The 19,702-nt window shown below is 37.8% G+C and overlaps 2 protein-coding genes across 14 annotated transcripts in view; one reads left to right on the plus strand and one right to left on the minus strand.

Moving 5' to 3' along the window:
• Window positions 1-13,123, minus strand: part of LOC124165240 (CLIP-associating protein 1-A) — a 383,777-nt gene extending 370,654 nt beyond the window's left edge. For all 13 annotated transcript variants that reach the window (XM_046542552.1, XM_046542559.1, XM_046542558.1 and 10 more), the window contains exons 1-2: window positions 13,005-13,123; window positions 11,658-11,919 (exon numbers count right to left, since the gene is read on the minus strand). In XM_046542552.1, coding sequence (XP_046398508.1) covers window positions 11,658-11,900 — 243 coding nt within the window. In that variant the 5' untranslated portion in view covers window positions 11,901-11,919; window positions 13,005-13,123. The remainder of the gene's footprint in view (window positions 1-11,657; window positions 11,920-13,004) is intronic.
• A 215-nt stretch (window positions 13,124-13,338) lies between these two features.
• The window catches only part of LOC124165621 (hydroxylysine kinase), a 33,216-nt gene continuing 26,852 nt past the window's right edge, over window positions 13,339-19,702 (plus strand). Inside the window, exon 1 of the mRNA XM_046543091.1 lies at window positions 13,339-13,490. The gene's annotated coding sequence lies outside the window, so the exon portion shown is untranslated. The remainder of the gene's footprint in view (window positions 13,491-19,702) is intronic.

A 19,702-nucleotide genomic window follows, 5' to 3' on the forward strand; every position in this document is an offset into this window, starting at 1 on the left:
CCGCCTACAAAGAGGAAACGATGCACAGCCTCAGATTTTCACCACACGCAATAAAATAAAGTTCCACGCATTTACATTCGCCAATTTATTATCACAAGTGACAAAATGAACGAGTAGCTCTACACTATGTGGAGTATATCGATGGCTATGTTCTAACAACACGTACCTCAAAATTTGGCCGGTTTGAGATAGGTATCTTAAACAAATGGTAAGTAATGACATTAAAAAAATAAAATTCAAGCAAAAAACAAATCTTTGTTTGCAAATGTATACTTCTTTTTCAGGTATGAGAATGCTTGGTTTTTAATTTCAGGGTACAATTAAAAATATAAATAGTTTCTTTTGTTCTCCTGAAAAGTTGCTATTTTTGAGATACGTGTTGTCAGAACTTAGCCATCGATATACTTACCGAAAATCTGAAGATGACTCGGTACAGAATCATCGAATCAGTGATTCAGAGAATTGTTGAGGTAGAGAGCCACGCAGGTGTTATTAAGTTTTGTACTGACTGAACTTTTGTTCCGTTTCATAATGGCGAAATTACACTCTAAATACGTCAAACTGTTGAATATTCTGCTTCCTACCTATAAGAAAAAACTACCAAAATACTTCCAGCTAAGTAGCAACAATACTGCCACAGTTGACATGCGGGTTTTAGCATTGTATTAAAACGCGAAGTAAAAAGAAGACGACTTTATACAAAGCTGAAAAGAAAACAGCTTTCAAAATTCCACACAATCATAAGAGAAATTAACATACAACCTACGAAGGCAAACATTCGCCAGAGGTATCCGAAAGGACGGGTGGTATCCGTTATTTTCTTAATTATGGCTTATTTCAGAGATAACTTGCACATACTACTAGCCGAAGCATAAGCACGGTTTAAAACACGAATCGATTATTACGACAGCTGACGCGAGATTATGATACACGCATAATAGAATTTTAGATGAATAAGCTTTAACTAGTAAACACACATTAGATGCAACAAAAATTGACAATTTCATCAAACACCGAGATGGCTTCTGGTTTTCATAAAAAAACTCTGACAAAACTCCCACACCCGAACCCGGGCCTTAGAGATGGAAAGCCACCATCCAGGCAACCACACCGATCTGATCACATCAAAGCTCTCACTCGTTCATTAATAGGAAAAAAAAACATACCACTCCACCAACAGATATTCGTGACGGATATGGGAAATTTCAATATTGAGGGAAATATCAATATCAAAGATGATGGAGCTATCCCACGATTGAGGAAAGGAACTCGTGACCCAGAGTGGGATTACGACCTGCTATCGTGTTCGTCAAAAAATAATAGACGAAATGGAACAGAAGGACTTGTAAGAACGAAGTACCGGAAAGGAATAAGATTGGCTTGAATGCAGCAGATACGATGAAGAAGTGAGCTAACAACAACGACAAACCAAAATATAAGGCGCACAAATTTTGCAGCCCGAAGTACTAGACAAGTGAAAACTATTCACTTTTTTAATTGAACCATAAAAGATAACCAAAAAAGATGAAGAGCGTTCTTCAGTGTAGACATGGAATATGACGTATTACACAAAAAATAAATACAATGCAAAATTAATAATGCCTCTTCATTCACTTTACCTAGAAGGTAATAATGGAACTGTTTACCTTGGATTGCGACGACACTTTTCATCGAAAATTACAAATGAAAAATAGTCATCTATTCGGAAGATACAACAGATTGTGAAGAACAACAAGCTCATTAATTTGCGAAGGAAAAGAAGGAAAACACCACGACGACAAGAATGAAAACAACGGAAAATGACTGCAAAAAACAACGTCAACATTAATGATCACTTTTTAAGCAAACGCATTTCAGTGATTCATCAGATCACGGGAAATCGATGGAATGGAAGCAGTAACTACGATTTCTTTTCGGAAGTTTTAATGACGATTTCGACGACAGCTCCGCGAAGAGTATAAAGCAGAATTAACTGACGTAATTAGTGGAAACCAGGGACAACGAATACATCGATCTTCATCAAAGAATAAACCCATTTGTCCGATTGAAATTATGGTAAACAAAAAATTACGTCTGCAAATTGTTACGGATAATGGGCTTAGTGAAAGGAATCTCCGATCAGCATTTATCTTTCTCCATCACGCATGACAACTGGCGCTCCAAATGTTAAACTCCATTCCTAGAGTTGTCCCACAGACCCAACAGCATACAACCGAAACGGGAAATACAATCGAAAAATTTAACACATTCGAACATGAATACAAATACACTGAAGAACAGGATACCCCCACATGAGTCCATTTGTGCATCGATATCTTCGATTAAAATTCTAGTGAAGGTTACACAGCCACTACCAAATGGAGGCGTACAATTAACATATTTACATCATATATCACGTAATCAGACTAGGCTACACTATCATAAGTAAATCAATACATCTTAATATAATTTACATAATCGAAAATTCTGTAACGGCTCACACAGACACAAACACCTGAATTAAAAAAATGAAAAACTATGAGAAGTAACAGAAACTTTCGTTCGTCTTTGGAGGAGCATTTTCGATTTAAAACCAGTATTGCCAGATTTGTACATCTCAACCCGCCTGTGAGCAAAAAAAGGCAATCCGATAGAATGCCCTTTCACGCATAAAACTACCCCATTAATGAAATGGAAATCCGTTGCCTTAGGTCCAACTTGTTTTACAGCAATCGTTCACCGTTTGAATAAATAATACACCCTACTGGCAATTAAAATGGCACCGTTTTCTTAAAATGATTCAGAAGCCCATAAGAAGGAGATAACATGCGAGAAACTTAGAGACTTCAACAGAATAGAAATGATATACTCACCGGACAAATTTACGCAGTGTTTAACTCTGTGAATCCTAAATTCTATATACTTACGTAGCTTTAATGCCAACGAATTTCATTGCTACAACAAAAAAGACGTACTAGAAATGTTGAATGCGATTGATTTTCCAAAAGAAATAATAATTGTAGCCATGAGCACACGTCTGCAAAGTTTTAAAACAAACGACTATCTCTGTATATTTTCAAGGCTACCCAAGCCATCACTTCAACTTCTCCACACGAAAGATACGTGTCCCTGTTGAATATTCATTAGTACATATAACACAGAAGCAACAGCGAAAGAAGCCCTAAAGATACCAAATAAAACTCTCATCGCAGATCCCTACCATTGGGACTTACCCATTTTTGTAACAATGGCTTCATTTAACTAAGAGATTCCTAATGACAAAAAATTGAAATGGTGATACTTACATCGATTTCAATGTTTTAACAAAATTCCTTTGGTGATTGATTTAGACACTAATATGTGAACCTGAGTTAAATAATTTTTTAAAGGACTTAACATCTATTTAACACCAAAGTCTACCATGCATATTTTCGGCTATGTGAGCGAGGAATGAAAAGGCCTATTTGCCAATTCTTCTCATTTATGCATCAAAACATAATCATGATTACTGCCTTCATAATTTTTCGAAGGGCAGGCAGAACAATGAAAACAAAATGCTATCACAACATTACAATCCCAACCATGCGCTAAGTAAGTATTGGCCACTGCGAAAGCCCTTCAAACTTTACCCCTAGACCCTGAGGATGTAACTGGCGGCGTCCCTGACGCACCTTGAGGTTAAGTGAGGAGGAAGCTAAAGAAACTCGATCCCTTGAAGAGCACACAGGAGGACAAACAAGAAGTAAGGGACCAGAGGGAAGGGGAGAATCCCTGGCGACTAATGAAGAGCCTTTGGGGATTCGGGCACACCCCGCGGGTAACCACGGCAACCAAGGGGGGCGCGAAAACCTCAGTGGAGTAAAAACACGTCCATCGGACGCGTGTAGGCCACGCCCTAAAGGAAAAGCAAACGCACACGCCCACTGCCTTCCGAGTCGTAGGTCCTATCCTAACCGGCGACCGAGGGGAGAATTCTCTGCCGGCCTCGGCGCCGACCATACACGCACTGCCCACGTACCTACAAACAGGCACCGGGACGAAGCCTCCGCAGACGGCCCACGGATGGTCGCTATGCCATCGCTCCCTTCGGAGAGGACACAACACCCCTGATACATATTTGCGCACAGCAAATGGGCTGCAAGGCTCCACCAACAAAGAGCAATCCCTCGATAGGGTCCCTCTAATGTTCAGATAATAAACTGTGGCATTCTGCAATTTATGGTTTAAAAAGCTGGAGCAATGAGAAAAAATGCGACTATGGATAATATACAACACGATGTAACTTATTTTTTACCAAAAATTTCAGAAAAGTGAGCATTTAAATCGCGATTGAGCCTGATAAAAAGTTTGATGAGGATGCACAGCGAGCCGATGGCTTGGAAAATAAAAATGAGGCATTGGTACAGAAGAAAGAACTTTGGAAAAATAATATTGGAATGGGAAACCAATGCTCCAAGGATTTAAGGGGCCTCACCACGCATCTCGGAAAAAAGCGTCGCTGTAAACCATTACCTATTCCGATTCCCGCACTACTCCTCGGCCAAAGCGCGCTCAAAATTTTCATAATATTTTAAGGTCAGAATGAAATTGTGTAAACATAACGGAAACTGCTCAATTCAGCGTTGGCAATTAATACCAGAAACTAAGGTTTTCCCCCAGTTTTCCATCATAAATACATGCATGTTCGACTAAAAAATAAAGGTAACACATAATAGCAGCAAATATTGTTCTCTCATTGGCGAATGTAAGCGGTAAATGCATTAGGTCATTTGTGAATAAAAAGATATATCATATAAAATTCTTACGGGCATTAATACTCCTTCATAACTCAGTACCGGCAATTGATACTCAGAAATTAGAGAGCAAAACACAAAATAATCTTTCCAGAGAAAGATCCTGTCCTGATGTTCATGGAATTTTCCTAAATTTAACAGCTTGAGGCATAACAGCGTGGAAAGGCCAACAAATGGCAGACATTTAAATGAAAAAATGAAAAGGGCATCGTTTGTGTTTCATTTCAAGCCTGCCGCGTGAACGAAGGTGAAATTCACATTAATCACCAAGAGAAAAAATTCCCAACACCGGGAATCGAACCACCAATCAGTCCACTACGCCATCCAGGTTCTTAACTTCCCATGGCATTTTACCGAAGGAGCTGAGGACGTAGAAGGATGGAGAGGGAGGGAGCCGAGCAGCATGGCGTTATGTAGAGGCCGTCGCCGCCGGTGGGGCGCATCTAAAAACCGAAGACATGTACGGGAAAGATTGCAGGCGTTACGTAGAACGCACGAGGCAAGATCGACCCCAGCCCACGGCGATCAAACTATAAAACTGCAGCTAAACAGCCGGAGCGATCGGGGCATGAGAGGCGCATTTGCCTCGACCGAACAGGCGGAACGATTTCCATGCCATTCACGATAAGTCCACGAAGCGGAGGAAGGATGCTCAAGTGATCCACCACAAGAGGAAACCATTCTAGTCGGGGTGTCCCCTCCACCGCCCCAATGCGAAAAAATTAAAGTGTCAGGCAAAGCCTAATAAAATGTCACATGATTCAATTCACAACGCCCCCCACCCGAAGGGTCTTCTCATTGACAGTTCAGTTACTTAGTTGATTCTTTTACTCAAAATTCCGATTAGAGGAAAAAATGTAGGGAGACCGGGGCTAGATCGGTACAGGGGTTTGTTCGCACTCTGTGACAGTCACTTATGAAACCGATCGAGAGAACGAGCTACAACTGGAACACTTATGTTGAAGCCGCCAACCCTCTTCACTCCACGCCCGGTCAGTTACCAAGGAATGGATGATTAAATATGACGATGTAATGCGGGTTAATCTCATTGATACTTTTATTTGGCTGACATTTAACTTTTTTTTAATGAATATAACTTCAATATCGACAGCGGTGGTTTTAACTAAACAGAAAAAGGCGCGATGGGGCTAGTTCGATCATTTTACACGGGGTTAGTTCTTACAGCTCAATGGGTGTTCAATTTACAGGCTAGTTGTTCATTTATTATATATCTCTCTTCACACGACGACTTCAAAAAGGGTACTGCCACTATTTCATTGAGACTCGTAGTTCTGCGAGTAATTCTCGATTCAAAGAGGCTTAATTTGAAACGGTATTTTGACAAGGAAACCAAGTGAAGAGCAAATCATATTTTAGAATAATTAAAAAATGAAGAAAAATAATGTTAAAGCCTTATAACAACAAACTTGCCTGCTTATTTCTGTCCCAATCACATTACTCCTCTTTTAAAATAATTGCCACAGAAAGAAGAAAATTAGGAATGGTAGATATTCCACCAAGTGATTGCAGTTCATAACCATCTTATACAATATTCAACTGTTCTCTCTTCACATTAATATGGTAACTTGGAATACAACATAATTGCAGGTAATCTACTACACCGCACACGAAATGAAGTTTCAAATTAAAAAATTGCTTCAGAATATAAAGTAATGTGATTCGCAACGGTTCAGTAATAATTTTGAAATTTAAAATTAAATCGAAATTCTATTTAAATGCAGAGGGAATCAATTGGAGAAGACTAAGCTGTCCACCTAGCAACGCTACTATTAAATGCACTGCTATTTATAAAGAAAACGTGAACATTCCATGATTTTCCACTTCTTTAAATACATGTATAGATTCGTCATTCCGAGAATTAAGCAAAAGTACTGGCCGCTGCTGAAAACATCAACACGAAAGACATAAACAAAAAACAATCGCCAATAGAAAGCAATAAGTCACAGAAATCGACTATTGTTCTCTGCGTGCGCTGACGTCAAGTTATCACATCAGAGTGGCGATGCGCATGGATGTATTCAAAAGCGCAGACCGAAGGAGGCGCAGGCGTCGCGGCGGGCAGTGAGGTAACTGAAGGATCACAAAATAACTACTCGCTCGCGAAGGTGACCAACAAACGCTGCGAGGAGTGGGCTACGACTGCAAACGGGCAATGGAGTGGGCTGCACACTCGTTTAATACGTCCATGTGGATTCCGGAGGGCGCTTCGTGACCTTAGCAGCCCAAGGTCGAGCACAGGCAGTGCGGCAAAACGGAATCAACACACTGGGCCGGCTACATTGGTGATGAGACGAGACTTAAAAAGTAACGAGAAGGACTGAAGTGACAACAGCGCCTTCTTGGGAGACACTAAAAAGAGCGCCTGCACGAGTTCTTTTTCGGCTACCTCACTTGAGGGCACGGCGATATCTATGGAGATTGGGCGACAGGATTAGGCATTCACCACATTTGCCTAAAATCGCACATTTGGTGCTGAGTGAGGTTGTAAAAAGACATCGACTAGAACATCAAACAACTCTGCGAACTTTCGCAGAATGATAAGCGGTCTGCAGAGTGATATAACATGTACTATCATATCCAACGGCTTCAGGTCCACTTCGTTTAAGTAGATATCATTCATTTCAGCATAATTATGCAGTCGTCAACAATTTACAAATTAACATTAAAAACAATAAAAAATAAACAAAAAAATGTTGAAGACAAAAAAATTGTGTTGTAAAATAAATGATATTGTACAATTGTTACCAAAACTCCCGTATTCGCATAAGTAAGTGTTACCATTTCAGAATCAATCGTCGCAGAGAGACTGAAAAAAGCCTGAAAAAATTCGGCACAGGTATGGTAGGATTGTATATTATGGGGAGGTTTCTTTGAACGACTTTACCATCGTAACCCTCTAACATTTCGGGCGGGGGGGTTGAATTGAGAATACGGTCATACATTGGTTATATATGGACTAATTAAGGACCGGCTGTAGTGTCCCTTTCCACCAACACCCACATGGGGAGACTATTTACTAAGGTATGATTGGAATAAAATGGTTAACACAGAAAAATAACTCGGAGAGGTGGTATCCAAAGAAAGTCATTCATGACAGTGCACTTGTGATTTGATGCCGGACTTTTAAGGCATGATTTGGGAAGGAAGAGGTCATAAGGATAGAGTGCGTGCCTACTGACAGGAAAGGACTGGGTTTTTGAAGGTTTAAGTAAAGCCCACTGGCACCCTCACAACTGGCTCATTACCCTAAATGCGCAAAATCAACACGCCAGTCGATTAGTCCCGGTAGAGCTCAAACCTCACCCATTCAAACTAACCCTCGTTACGATCCCATGACTGAGTGAGTTACAATACTAAGAGAACCAAAGAGTGTGTTATGCATTATAAAGGATATATTTCATGGAATAATATACCCCAATATGCACGTACACACAACTGTAAAATCAAGACGTACTCTATCACAAAAACACAATTGTCTCACGAAATTGATTAAAAAATATCAATCAAGGAAGTGGCCCAATCCCAGAAAACAATCCCTAGAAGTGCGTTACAGAATTTAAAATGCCGTACAGCTTCCTCATCATTCATAATGCCAGAAATTAATAACGAGAGATATGAAAATTAATAGTAAAATGGCTATATTTTAACACAAAAAAGTATATTAACCCGAGCACACTCTAAATCTCAACTAATAAAATCAAATTACCACTTATAGCAATAAAAACAAAAAGCATACATTCCGCACATGAATGTTATTTTCTAAAGCACACAACCTTGGAGCGGAGCTGTCCCTTACCCTAAATAGGATGAATTCACCTGAGGTCTGGGGTAAGCTCTACCCTATGCCATACAAACCAATTTTCGGGGTTAAACACTGATAGTATGTGAATGTGAACAAATTTTCCCTTTAGACATTCCCATCTACACTCACATTAAAAGCTAGATCGGCTTGAAAAAATAACCCGTTTCCCCCATTAATGTTTACAGACAATGTCCTCGCTTAATAAGAATCCAGTTTATATTCTAAGTGACTCAATCACTCGGAATCACAGATGGATAATAATTTTTTACATGTTAATTCGAACATCACATTATCACCCCTGTGGAAACACCCTTCTTCGATTGTGACCACACAGGTTCTTATATCGCTTTTAAACACGCGATACTCCATCACTGTCACTACTCAAGCAATAATAACGTGCTATTTCACATTACAAATACTGCGAACTGGGTGAATGCTTACTTCATTGACATTACGATTCATTAAACGGCGTTCATTTCCTGAGCAAAAGATTGAGCATTAAATTAGAACTAAAACTTTCCACACTATTCCATGCACACATAGTTTTATTTTTATCATTATATTGATACTTCCCGTTTCCCCAACATTCCTAGTAACAGAAACTTCGAAGAAACTTCACGCCCAATTACACTTACGATTCCTAGCGGGGTATAAAGGCCTAGTTACACGATACATTAACACGTAAGGGTTAATGTCTAAATGTATGAACGCGAGAATGAACGCCAAAATGCACCGTGTAACCACCCAACTTGTACGAACGCATGCACAGAAAATAGAACATGTTCTAATTTGGTTAATGCATTCGTACATGTTCCTTTCCGGTCCACCAAAATCATTCACGCAAACAGACATTAACTTGTACGTGTTAATATACCGTGTAACCAGGCCTTTAAAGTCATTCAAAGGCAAAGAAGAAATCACGACTTTAAGTTACCAAAATTACCATATTTCGCCACTCGATACTTGGGGGGAAACACAAGTTGGCACACGAATCGAGAATCCTTATGCAGGGAATCAGGGGCTCACTCGCTAACGCGGACGCCGGACTCCTGACGACAGGGTTCATTGACACAGTACCCTGAGAAACACCCCCAAGTCTTTGCGGCAAGCAAAATTGTTTGCGATTCGCCTGATTTCACGAACCACATCAACCATCCCCAAGAAGCTGAGAACTACACACACGTCTGGTTGGAGGAGGAGAGTGGGTTGAAATGAGTGAAAAACGACAGGACTTAGGGCGATGCGGTACGATGCAGGCAAACCAGACGAGTAGGAACGTATTCTACGACGACGGTGGGCTGGGTTGACCGCGAGAAAAGGCGTGGGCGAGTTGCTTTTCACCACGACAGCACTAGCTCAAAATCAAGCCAAGAATTTTGAACATACGAATTTTTTTGGGATACGAATACGCCCTCGAGTTCGCTGAACACTTCTTCTTCTGCATTAACTAAACATTGGTGGACAGAAAATAATTTTCGGGCAATGTGTGGAGACTATCATTAAGTAGACTATAAATGCGTGTTTACACGATTGATGCGAAAACACATTCATCGCAAAAATTACACGGTGTAAATGCCTGAAATTGTGCAACTGCATGAATGCGGGGCCAGAAAATCGGAAGGGTAAATGAACCGTGACGACACGATTTAAAACTCAATCATAAATTAAAAGCATTGACATTTTCCCCTATATCCCCGAAACAATGACTACACGGCGGTCTATTCAATCATAAATATACTAGAATCGAATATTTAAAAGTACTTCCAAAGTCACGAAGTGTTATCATTGCGAATACTTCCATACTTAGAACATGATCCAATAACTGGTTTCAACCTAATGGTGCAATGAACGCCAAATAATCACCTGAAAATATAATTTAAGTTCCAGTAGTTTCAATTAAACGTTGTGAACTGCCCACAAGAATATGCGAAATTTTACTATTCAAGTCGTCGCTGACAGTGGCGTCGAACAAGGGATACTGAGTGCAATGGGTAAACTGAATAACCAGGTAAACATGGAGCCCACAATAAATACAAATCGTGAAAGAGGGATGCTGGCCACAGACAATAATAACAACTTACAGCTGGACTGAGATTAAATGAATAATGGCCGTTCATCTGAATTACAAGGATAATTATTAAACAATGTAACATACGAATTAAGATAACCGATAGACGGATGCCTTTAAAAATGACATTCATGCCATCTTTGCAGCACAGGCTGATATGCAACAAGAAACAATAACACAACTGTTTACTTTATCAATAGTCTAACACGATGCAAGAAAAAGCTACCAATTACATGTTCATAACATCTGAGAGAAAAAATGAAGGGTTAAAGCCGAAATAACGAAATGTAAAACTGAATAATGAAGAAGAGATATCACAATATTAGATTTCTCAGATAAAAGAATAGAATTACAAAATCCATTGACCTATTGAAGTAAAAATAACTGACTACGATAAAACAATAAATTAGATTGGTTTTTGGAAAACACAGACCAGACTTGTTATACGCGTAAAACACCATGAAGTATAATCTACCAATATAGGTGGACCCAAGTTATGACAATTATTTCACCCATGGTGATAATGGAAATAATGATAGTCAGGGAAATAATGCACAATAAAATTCAAAGGCAACCTATACGTTAAACATTAATTATACTATAATCCAAAAGATATTTAAGAACAGTCGAACTGAAGGGCACCGCACACTTAGCGAAGAAATGATTCTCGAGTATTTATTGGTTTCACACGCAAACACATTATACAAGATAATTCCAACACTGCCCTCACACACCCTGTAATTATCACTGCGGTCATACGTAGTTCTTCCAGCACACTACGAAACCAGATTCCCACGCTTGGATGACAACTTCCATATCGAGATAATTTTGGGATTAACAGCAACACAACCGGCTTCGTGTAAAATAAAACTTCAACTGAACACCAGCACTTGAGGATAATTCCTACATTCTGTTGTAGATATCCGTTAGGGCTTGCACTAAAGATCTCCACCGGCATTATTCAAAACTAGAAACACACGACTGATACACCTACCTTAAAGTTGCAGCTCTGCACCCAAGGTATTAAACCATCGATGAACTGTCCAATATCCGCGCATTCGATGGGTTGATCAGGGTTTCCTAAGACAGTAGTTACAGCAGATCCTATAGCAAGTTTCTTCTTTGTGTCGGTGGTCGACAGTAACGGCATTAAAGTATCCAAAGTAATTTGAGTTCCAGGAGGGATCCCAATGGACACAGCCAACTGGCGGAGGGAAGGATGAGGGGCAGATGCCATCGTGGGGGTGATAAAAACACTGTCAAGGAAAATGGAGAAAAATTAAAACATGTCAACCAATTCAACTTGATAGTCGATAACAAAATTTACATGAACGTGCTGCATTTCATCTGCAGGCTTACTAGAGCAAAACAGAAACACACAAAAATCATTTATTTAGATAAAATTACTTGCCGTACTTCAATAATTAATAATTGCCTCCCCGCACTAAAAAGATAGTAAAACCAAGAACACACCAAAATAAATTACCAACACGTTAAAATCTCCAAATCAGAACAAAATTGATTATTAAACGCCTCAATCGAAAATTATGTCACATAACATCTGTAAACACTGGTTGAATCTTGGTCACATGAACACATGAGATAATACATATACACCAGAACCTGGAATACTACAAGAAATCCTCTAATAACAATGTATCACCTAAAAAGTAAGAAGCCAGGTGAAGACATGCTTTCATTTTATTGGAACTGTTATGTCGGTATGTTAACCAAAGCAACAAAAATATCAACCACCAACATCAAGTAATGATGAGCAAATTCAAATTAGTAGTATCTTACACGCACAAATATTAGTGAGTAATACGAACAAACATGCATTCACCAGGTTTCTGCTACACGGAAAGCAAACCAATCATTTTAACGATTTTAAGTGAATATCAGAGTTGCTCAAATGTGAAACCCTTCACGAGTGAAATTACAAGAGAACTATAAGGAAAGGACCCCAAGACTATACAAATGGGAAACCAGCATCTCTTATTCACCTCTCGTACTTAAGCATAACTTATTCCCCCTTCACCTGCTTTACTTCCTTCACCAGCAACTATACTAAAGAAATAACACGATGGCATATAGAGGACCATTTCTGAAACATATATGGTCCAGGTGTGCCAAAACTTAAAGAGCCAAAACAAATTTCAGTATTCAGCATTGGAATCAACACTAAGAAAACAATACAGCCTATTGTTCTGAGCACTTTCACGCCGATTTTGAATGTGGTCTGAGGGTCGATACCATAATGTACTGAAATTCTCCGCACACACTGATATACTTGCAAATATTAAACGAAACGGAAATTGGAGGGAATTAAAATCTCACAAACCTCTTAAATTCTCCAAAAGAGGCATTCACTAAACGGAACGAGGCCACAGAAATGCATCAACTTCTTCTCATGTCCGCCATGTTCCTCAACTGTAGAAGACTCGCGCCTCTAGGTTATCATTTGTGAAACACAGGCAAGCTGGATGTGACGTCATGGTCACGTGACAAAACCATATTTGGAAAACTTAATGTTTCATAAAATTATAGAAATTAGAGTTTTAATCCTGTTTAAATATATTTAAAAAATTTATTTTGATTTTTTAACCCTAATTAATATAAAAAGGTATTATAAACAGCACAACTATTTTTGCTTTGACTTATATATTGCACGCGGGACGATGAATGCTGGGGAGTATTATTTAGTTAGAGCTTTAATTGTATTTATTTGTGATTATACGTCATGGTGCCCAGTAACGGATGAAAAAGACGTGCTTTATTTGAGTGAACATCATTTTAGCAACATGGCTCTATTTTTCTGAACTAAAAGGTAAAATATTTGTGATAAATTTATCTTAATTTAGATTCAGCCAATCGACATGGAAATCAAACTCATTCGTCGTCTTTTAAGAGACTAATCTTAGAGTTTTTCTCAAATAAATTTTCCAGAATTGGTTTTACTTTGACTTAGGAGTGAATTTCAACATGCTTTCGGCAAGACCAATCCGTAATAACCCACAATGTCTTTGATATAAAATCCATTTTACAATGTGTGCAATCACGGTAGATTTGGCATCAATTATGTTTATTCATTCCCTTCAAATGACGACATAGTTACATTTACCTACCTTAGGATCAATAGTGACTGTTAGCTTATGTAATTAATTGCTGTACTCCAATTGTATGATGAGATTTGCTCCATTAGCTATGGTAAGCAATAATTGACATAATATGTATTAACCCTGTATTAATTACATTTTCGCCATAGTATATCATAAAATTGCGATATCTGTTTCTTACCCTACAATTTTATGATCATTGTGGTTTAATTCATGTGGCTTATGACTTTCATTGGTGGTAATCAGTAATCCTTAGTAAATTGCCTGTTGTGGTCGGGAACAATAACTTTTTTTGCCAGATGTACTTTTTTCAATCGCCAGAAAGTAGTGCGTCCAATAATTTAAATATCTTTGATTGACTCCCCATAGCTTTATCTTTTCATGCCATTGGGGTCATGAACTGAACTACATACAATCCTATGATTCAGGTGTGCTTGTTTTCCATCTTTCATGGATCCAGATTGTTTTCAAAAGTATCATTTTGGCACACCATTTCTTGTTCATTGGAATTAAAGTTCCTCTTGTATACAAATTATAATTTCAAGCTTCAATATAATTGATACCTCTTTTAGTATTAAACACAGCGAAAGTAGGAGGGTAAAGCCAGGAGTCAATCAGTTTATTTGTCATTAAATGATGTAAATCACAATGGACATCGTCAAAAGGTACATACAGACATAAAAGGAAAAAACAATATGAAACAACTTCGATACAAACATTATGTATAAGTCAGGTATTACAATAATAATAATTGACCCTTTAATCCTAGACCTCTTCATCACAGAGGCCTTTTAGATCCCCGGACATGTATTCATCAATTGAATACAGGGGTTTCCTGCACAACCATTTCTGGGACATTTTTTGAAACTTAGTTTTGTCTTTTACTTTCATCGCCGCTGGCAGTATGTTATATGCCCTTATGGCCATGTTTTTATAACTATTTTTTTTGTCTTTGTCAGTCTCCGGAATGGTATATCCAGGTCATCTTTGTGCCTGGTGTGGTATGTGTGTACCTTAGACCTACATGTCAAATTTGCCAAGTTTTCTTTGGCATATTTAGGTAACTCATATATGTAGAGGGAATACACAGTCATTATGCCTTATTTAAGGAAGAGAGGTTTGCAGTAATCCATATGCTTCAAAGTAAATAGTGTCCTTATGGCTTTCTTTTGCAACAACAGCACCTTACTTGCTAAATTGCAACATGTCATGCTGTACCATGTCGAAGGCTATACTAAGGTTGCCCTGTACCATTGCAGTATATTCATTTGTTTCGAAACCTTCTATAATTTTAGCACAAATACTTTCCACAGCATGAGTGGTAGCCTTACCATGTCTGAAACCATATTAACTAGGTGTTAGAAACTTATTATACTCGATTTAGGCCATCAGTTGATTTTTCAATGTTGTTTCTATTATTTTGGACATGACAGGTACTATGGACACTGGTCTATAGTTGCCTGGATCTGTTTTAGTGCCTTTCTTATAAATGGGTATTATTTTTGATAGTTTAAGTATGTGTGGAAATTTGCCTTGAGAGAGACAGCTGTTTATGAAAAATGTCAAAGGTATTGCAATTACATCAATCATTTGCTTTATTAGATTATTAGAGAAACCCAAGTTGTCCCTAATGGTTGAGGATTAGAATCTTTTGACTAAATTGATAACTTCTTGTGGTTCAACAAGTTTCCATTGAGACTTAATTTTGTTGTATGTAGTATGGTAGTAAACAGTGTAACAAATTTTGCACCTTAATTTAGGTGTTTCAGAAGTTTTTAACTAATTGGCAGCGCGATATTTGGCTAAAGGCCTGTTTACACGATACATTAACACATACGTGTTAATGTCTGTTTGCGTGAATGATTTTTGTGGACTGGAACGGAACTTGTACGAATGCATGAACCAAATTATAGCAGGTTCTATTTTCTGTGCATGCATTCGTACAAGTTGGGTGGTTACATGGTGCATTTTGGCATTCATTCTCGCATTCATACATTTTGACATTAACCCGTACGTGTTAATGTACCTTGTAAACAGGCCTTTATACATGAATGCATATTTACCTTGAGCTTACTCTCATCATGCAATAACATTATTTGCTATTATTTAATTCTTAATGAATTGGTGATGGGCACTGATTTTTCTGTATACTAATATTTCCATAGAATCAATCTAAGTAAATAAGTTTTAAAACTGTACTATTTTATCACTCTTAATTTTCCTTGCCATAATTGAACTGCAATCATTATCGATAAGATAAGAAAAATTAAGAATACCAATTGAGATCTCAATTGGTATTCTTAATTTTTCTTCCTAATGCATGTCCAAATTTCAAATTGATGTATTTGGATTCATTCATACTTGGAGTCTGATTTTTTCATGATTTAATTTTAAATTGTATCTCATGTACAATTGAAAATTCTTTTATTATCTTAAGACTTAAATTACCCAATTTTTTTGTTTTCTAAAATTATCGGATTCATCATTGCTAACCTACCCGTGGCCCTAGGTCCATTGAGTGGTGAGAACTATTTATTCCACAGCTTGATAGCTTGGACCACTATCTAGCTCAGCCAACCCCACTTCCTCCTAAATCCTATAAAGAATTATTTAAAAAGTACTTTGATTCATAATGTTCTACAAATCAACTTCCTCTTCCTCTGATTATTTTTATGTGTCTATTAAGATATCAAAGAGCTATATTTTTATTTGAATCATGAAGTAGCAATAGCTCTTCATCCATTCTTATTGATATTTATATGAAATAAGTTATTAAATTTCTTCTATTTAAACTCTCCCTAAAGTACAATTTATGATCTCATCCTTGTACTCATTTTTCAATTTTCCCAGAATGCAAAATGTTGAGCATTATCTTCAAATTTCTTCCTAACTATAAAATCTTTCCTCATTTCTGGTTAGCAAGCTTTGAAAAGGTGTGAAGAACAAGGCTGGATGATATATGCTGTTAGAAAATAAATGGATTTGAAAAGATGACTTCGGAGCCACAAGTGATGAAATGGTGGTTATTGAAGCTGTGTTTGTTGCATGACTGACTCTGATGTGTCCTCTTCTGAGAATTTTGATAATCTTGAGCATATTTACTGTTTTTTATGAATGCCATTGCAGAGCAGATATGGTACTCTATATTTAGATGTTATGGACAACCTGGCGGATGCTCTCAGTTACTTCAAGCTCAGTGGCAAGCCAATCAACAAAAAGAAAACTGAGGCACATGTTATGTAATGTGCAACACAAGAGAGAAAGCTGGGACAAACATTAATGAGGAAAACAAAACTTGAAGCAGTTAAATAACTTTGTTTCTTGAGAAGCCAAACAACTAACAATGGCTGATACGAGATATGTATAAATAGTCAGTAGAATAGTGCAAGTGAGGAGTGCTTCCTGCAAAAAGAAGTATCTACTAAAAGCTGAGAATACAGGTATAGAAGTACAGGGACAATTCATCAGATGCTGCACGTGCAGCATGTCTATCTACATGAGCGAGGCTTGGATGTTGACAGTTGCAGAAAATTCAAGAATGGAAGCATTTTAAATGTGGCACAACAGAAGAATGATGAAGATAAAATGCATTTACTTGGTTAGAAATGAGGAACTGCTTAAACGAGGGGAAGTTGAAGAGTTTTCTTAAAAACTCTGAGAGGAAGGCAAGATAACTTAGATGGCCACATTATGAGGAAAGTACCGTATTTCTCCGAATATAGTCCCCCCCCCCTAATTTTGAGGCTTCAGTTTCGGAAAAAGTTATTTAAAATGCGCTTGAATATAGCCCTTTACTTTTACCACAGGCATTTTCGGAAAAAAAGGGGGGGACTATATTCAGACATATACAGTAATCATAGGAAAGGAAGAAGGACAAGGGATTATTCTGAATGAATTATATAGGACAGGTAATTAAGGATGTTAAAGAGAAGATATTCGTCACTATGAATAGGCTACTTGATAGGAAAGTGGGATGGAGAGCTGTATTTGACCAGTCGTTGCATTATTAAGTTATGATGATGGATTACCTTATATTTGCACAGTCGAATTGTCATTATTCCACTGTTTGGAGTCTAGGAATGACGATTGTTGTAATGCATCATCAAACTTTCCCTCATTATTATTGATTATTTTATCTTCCATGAATAATGTCTACTACCTTTTGATGTAATCAGTGGAGTAATATTACCCTGTGAGGATTATCTTATCCCTCTCAGTCATCAGGGGTATTACAGTGGTGATTAGTTGGCCAGGTAACATTTCATCTTCAATTAACATTCTGCGTACTTGAAAATTTAAAGAAAAAGTTAGGAAGTTATGAACAGAGTTCTTCATGAAAAGCTGTCTGTCTGTTTTTTATAGCTTGTATTTCATCCTATCAAAAATCATCCCCCCTGCAGTATTTGACTGCAATTGAAAGCATTGTGAAAAGGATGTCACTCTGCCTTAAGCCTCACTAAATGTCAGTCCTCTGAAGTTGTTTTGTCAATCATCACCACACAGGAGTTTTTGAGTGTCATTCTCAGCACTTTTCTTATTTTGCTTGGGATTCCCTTATTCTGCATAGCTTCCATTAGATTTCCTTGAAACTTGATTGTTTCTGGCTTTACTTTGTGAAAATCCATTCTTAATAATAAAACGTTATTGTACTTTTCCACACGATTTAATTAATACGACCGGTTTCGTCGCAGAGGCGACATCATCAGATTATAATGGATTCTGTACCTGATGATGTCGCCTCTGCGACGAAACCGGTCGTATTAATTAAATCGTGTGGAAAAGTACAATAACGTTTCCTTGAAACGTTGAATCACAGACTTGCTTAATATCTATGTACATAAATCTGATATTTAACCGTATTAAACTCATTTGACTTTTACAGAATTTGCATTTAAGTAAAAATCTGACGTTTAGTTGTGCAGCACTGTGAATCCTATTTACTTAATTCCTTCACACAGCACTATCTTTCTTTTCATGCGTGGTCCCAGTGTCCATTCCTCTTGAATATCCTCTGATTTCCATACCTCCACAATCAGTTCATGTAACTCACCTCCATTTTTAAGTAGTTATACCATAACTGTATATGTATATTCCTAGGGCCTTATTGTTATGCAATTCATTAATAATGTTTCTGGGCTCTGAAAGCATTTTTTTCTTTTATGTATTTTTACTCCTCTTAATTCCTGATGGTTATTTCTTCATCTTAGCAATGTGTAATTCTTGGTTGGAAGCCTTGCCTTTCATATTTCACATTTTTGTGTAATTCTTTGACTTCACCACCTCCTACTCCATTTTCTATTTCATCTAACATTCTTCTCTGCTTTTCCTTTTATTGTTTCCTACGCACGCTGTCTGCCACTCCTCTTTTGTCCTGGTATTTTTGCAGGGATTTCAGCATATTCTGCAAAACATTTTATTCCTTGCTTCAATGCTAACAGCCATGACTTTCTCACATTTCCCATCCAACCTTTCCACTTTCTTCGTTTACTCAACTACCTCCATGACAGCTGTGATCAGCACTTGCTTCACCTCCCTCCACTTTTCTTCCACACCCTTCTTTGTCAAAAACCGTTCCTCCATTGGAATGTGCTCATTTATTCTTTTTTCATCTTTCTTTTGCATCCCTCCTTCCTTAAACTTATCCAATTCATAACTCTTTTGATAGCTTTTTAGTCTTCTTTTATTTGGCATGTTCCAAATAATCATCGCTGTTTACATGAGCCCCGCTGCAATATCCTAATGCCATCTCATCAGATAAGTGCCTTCTTTTCACTAACACGTCAATCACACCTTGAGAATGAAAGCAAAGTGATCTAATGCAAGGGTTTCAAAGCCAATCATATGTTGCTTTCTGAATTACAATTAGGATCTTGTAGTGACATTGTTTTATCCTACCATCATGCTTGTTTATGTCTCCCTAATT

The sequence above is a fragment of the Ischnura elegans genome, chromosome 9 (genome assembly GCF_921293095.1).
Source record: "Ischnura elegans chromosome 9, ioIscEleg1.1, whole genome shotgun sequence".
NCBI classification, from domain to species: Eukaryota; Metazoa; Arthropoda; class Insecta; order Odonata; family Coenagrionidae; genus Ischnura; species Ischnura elegans.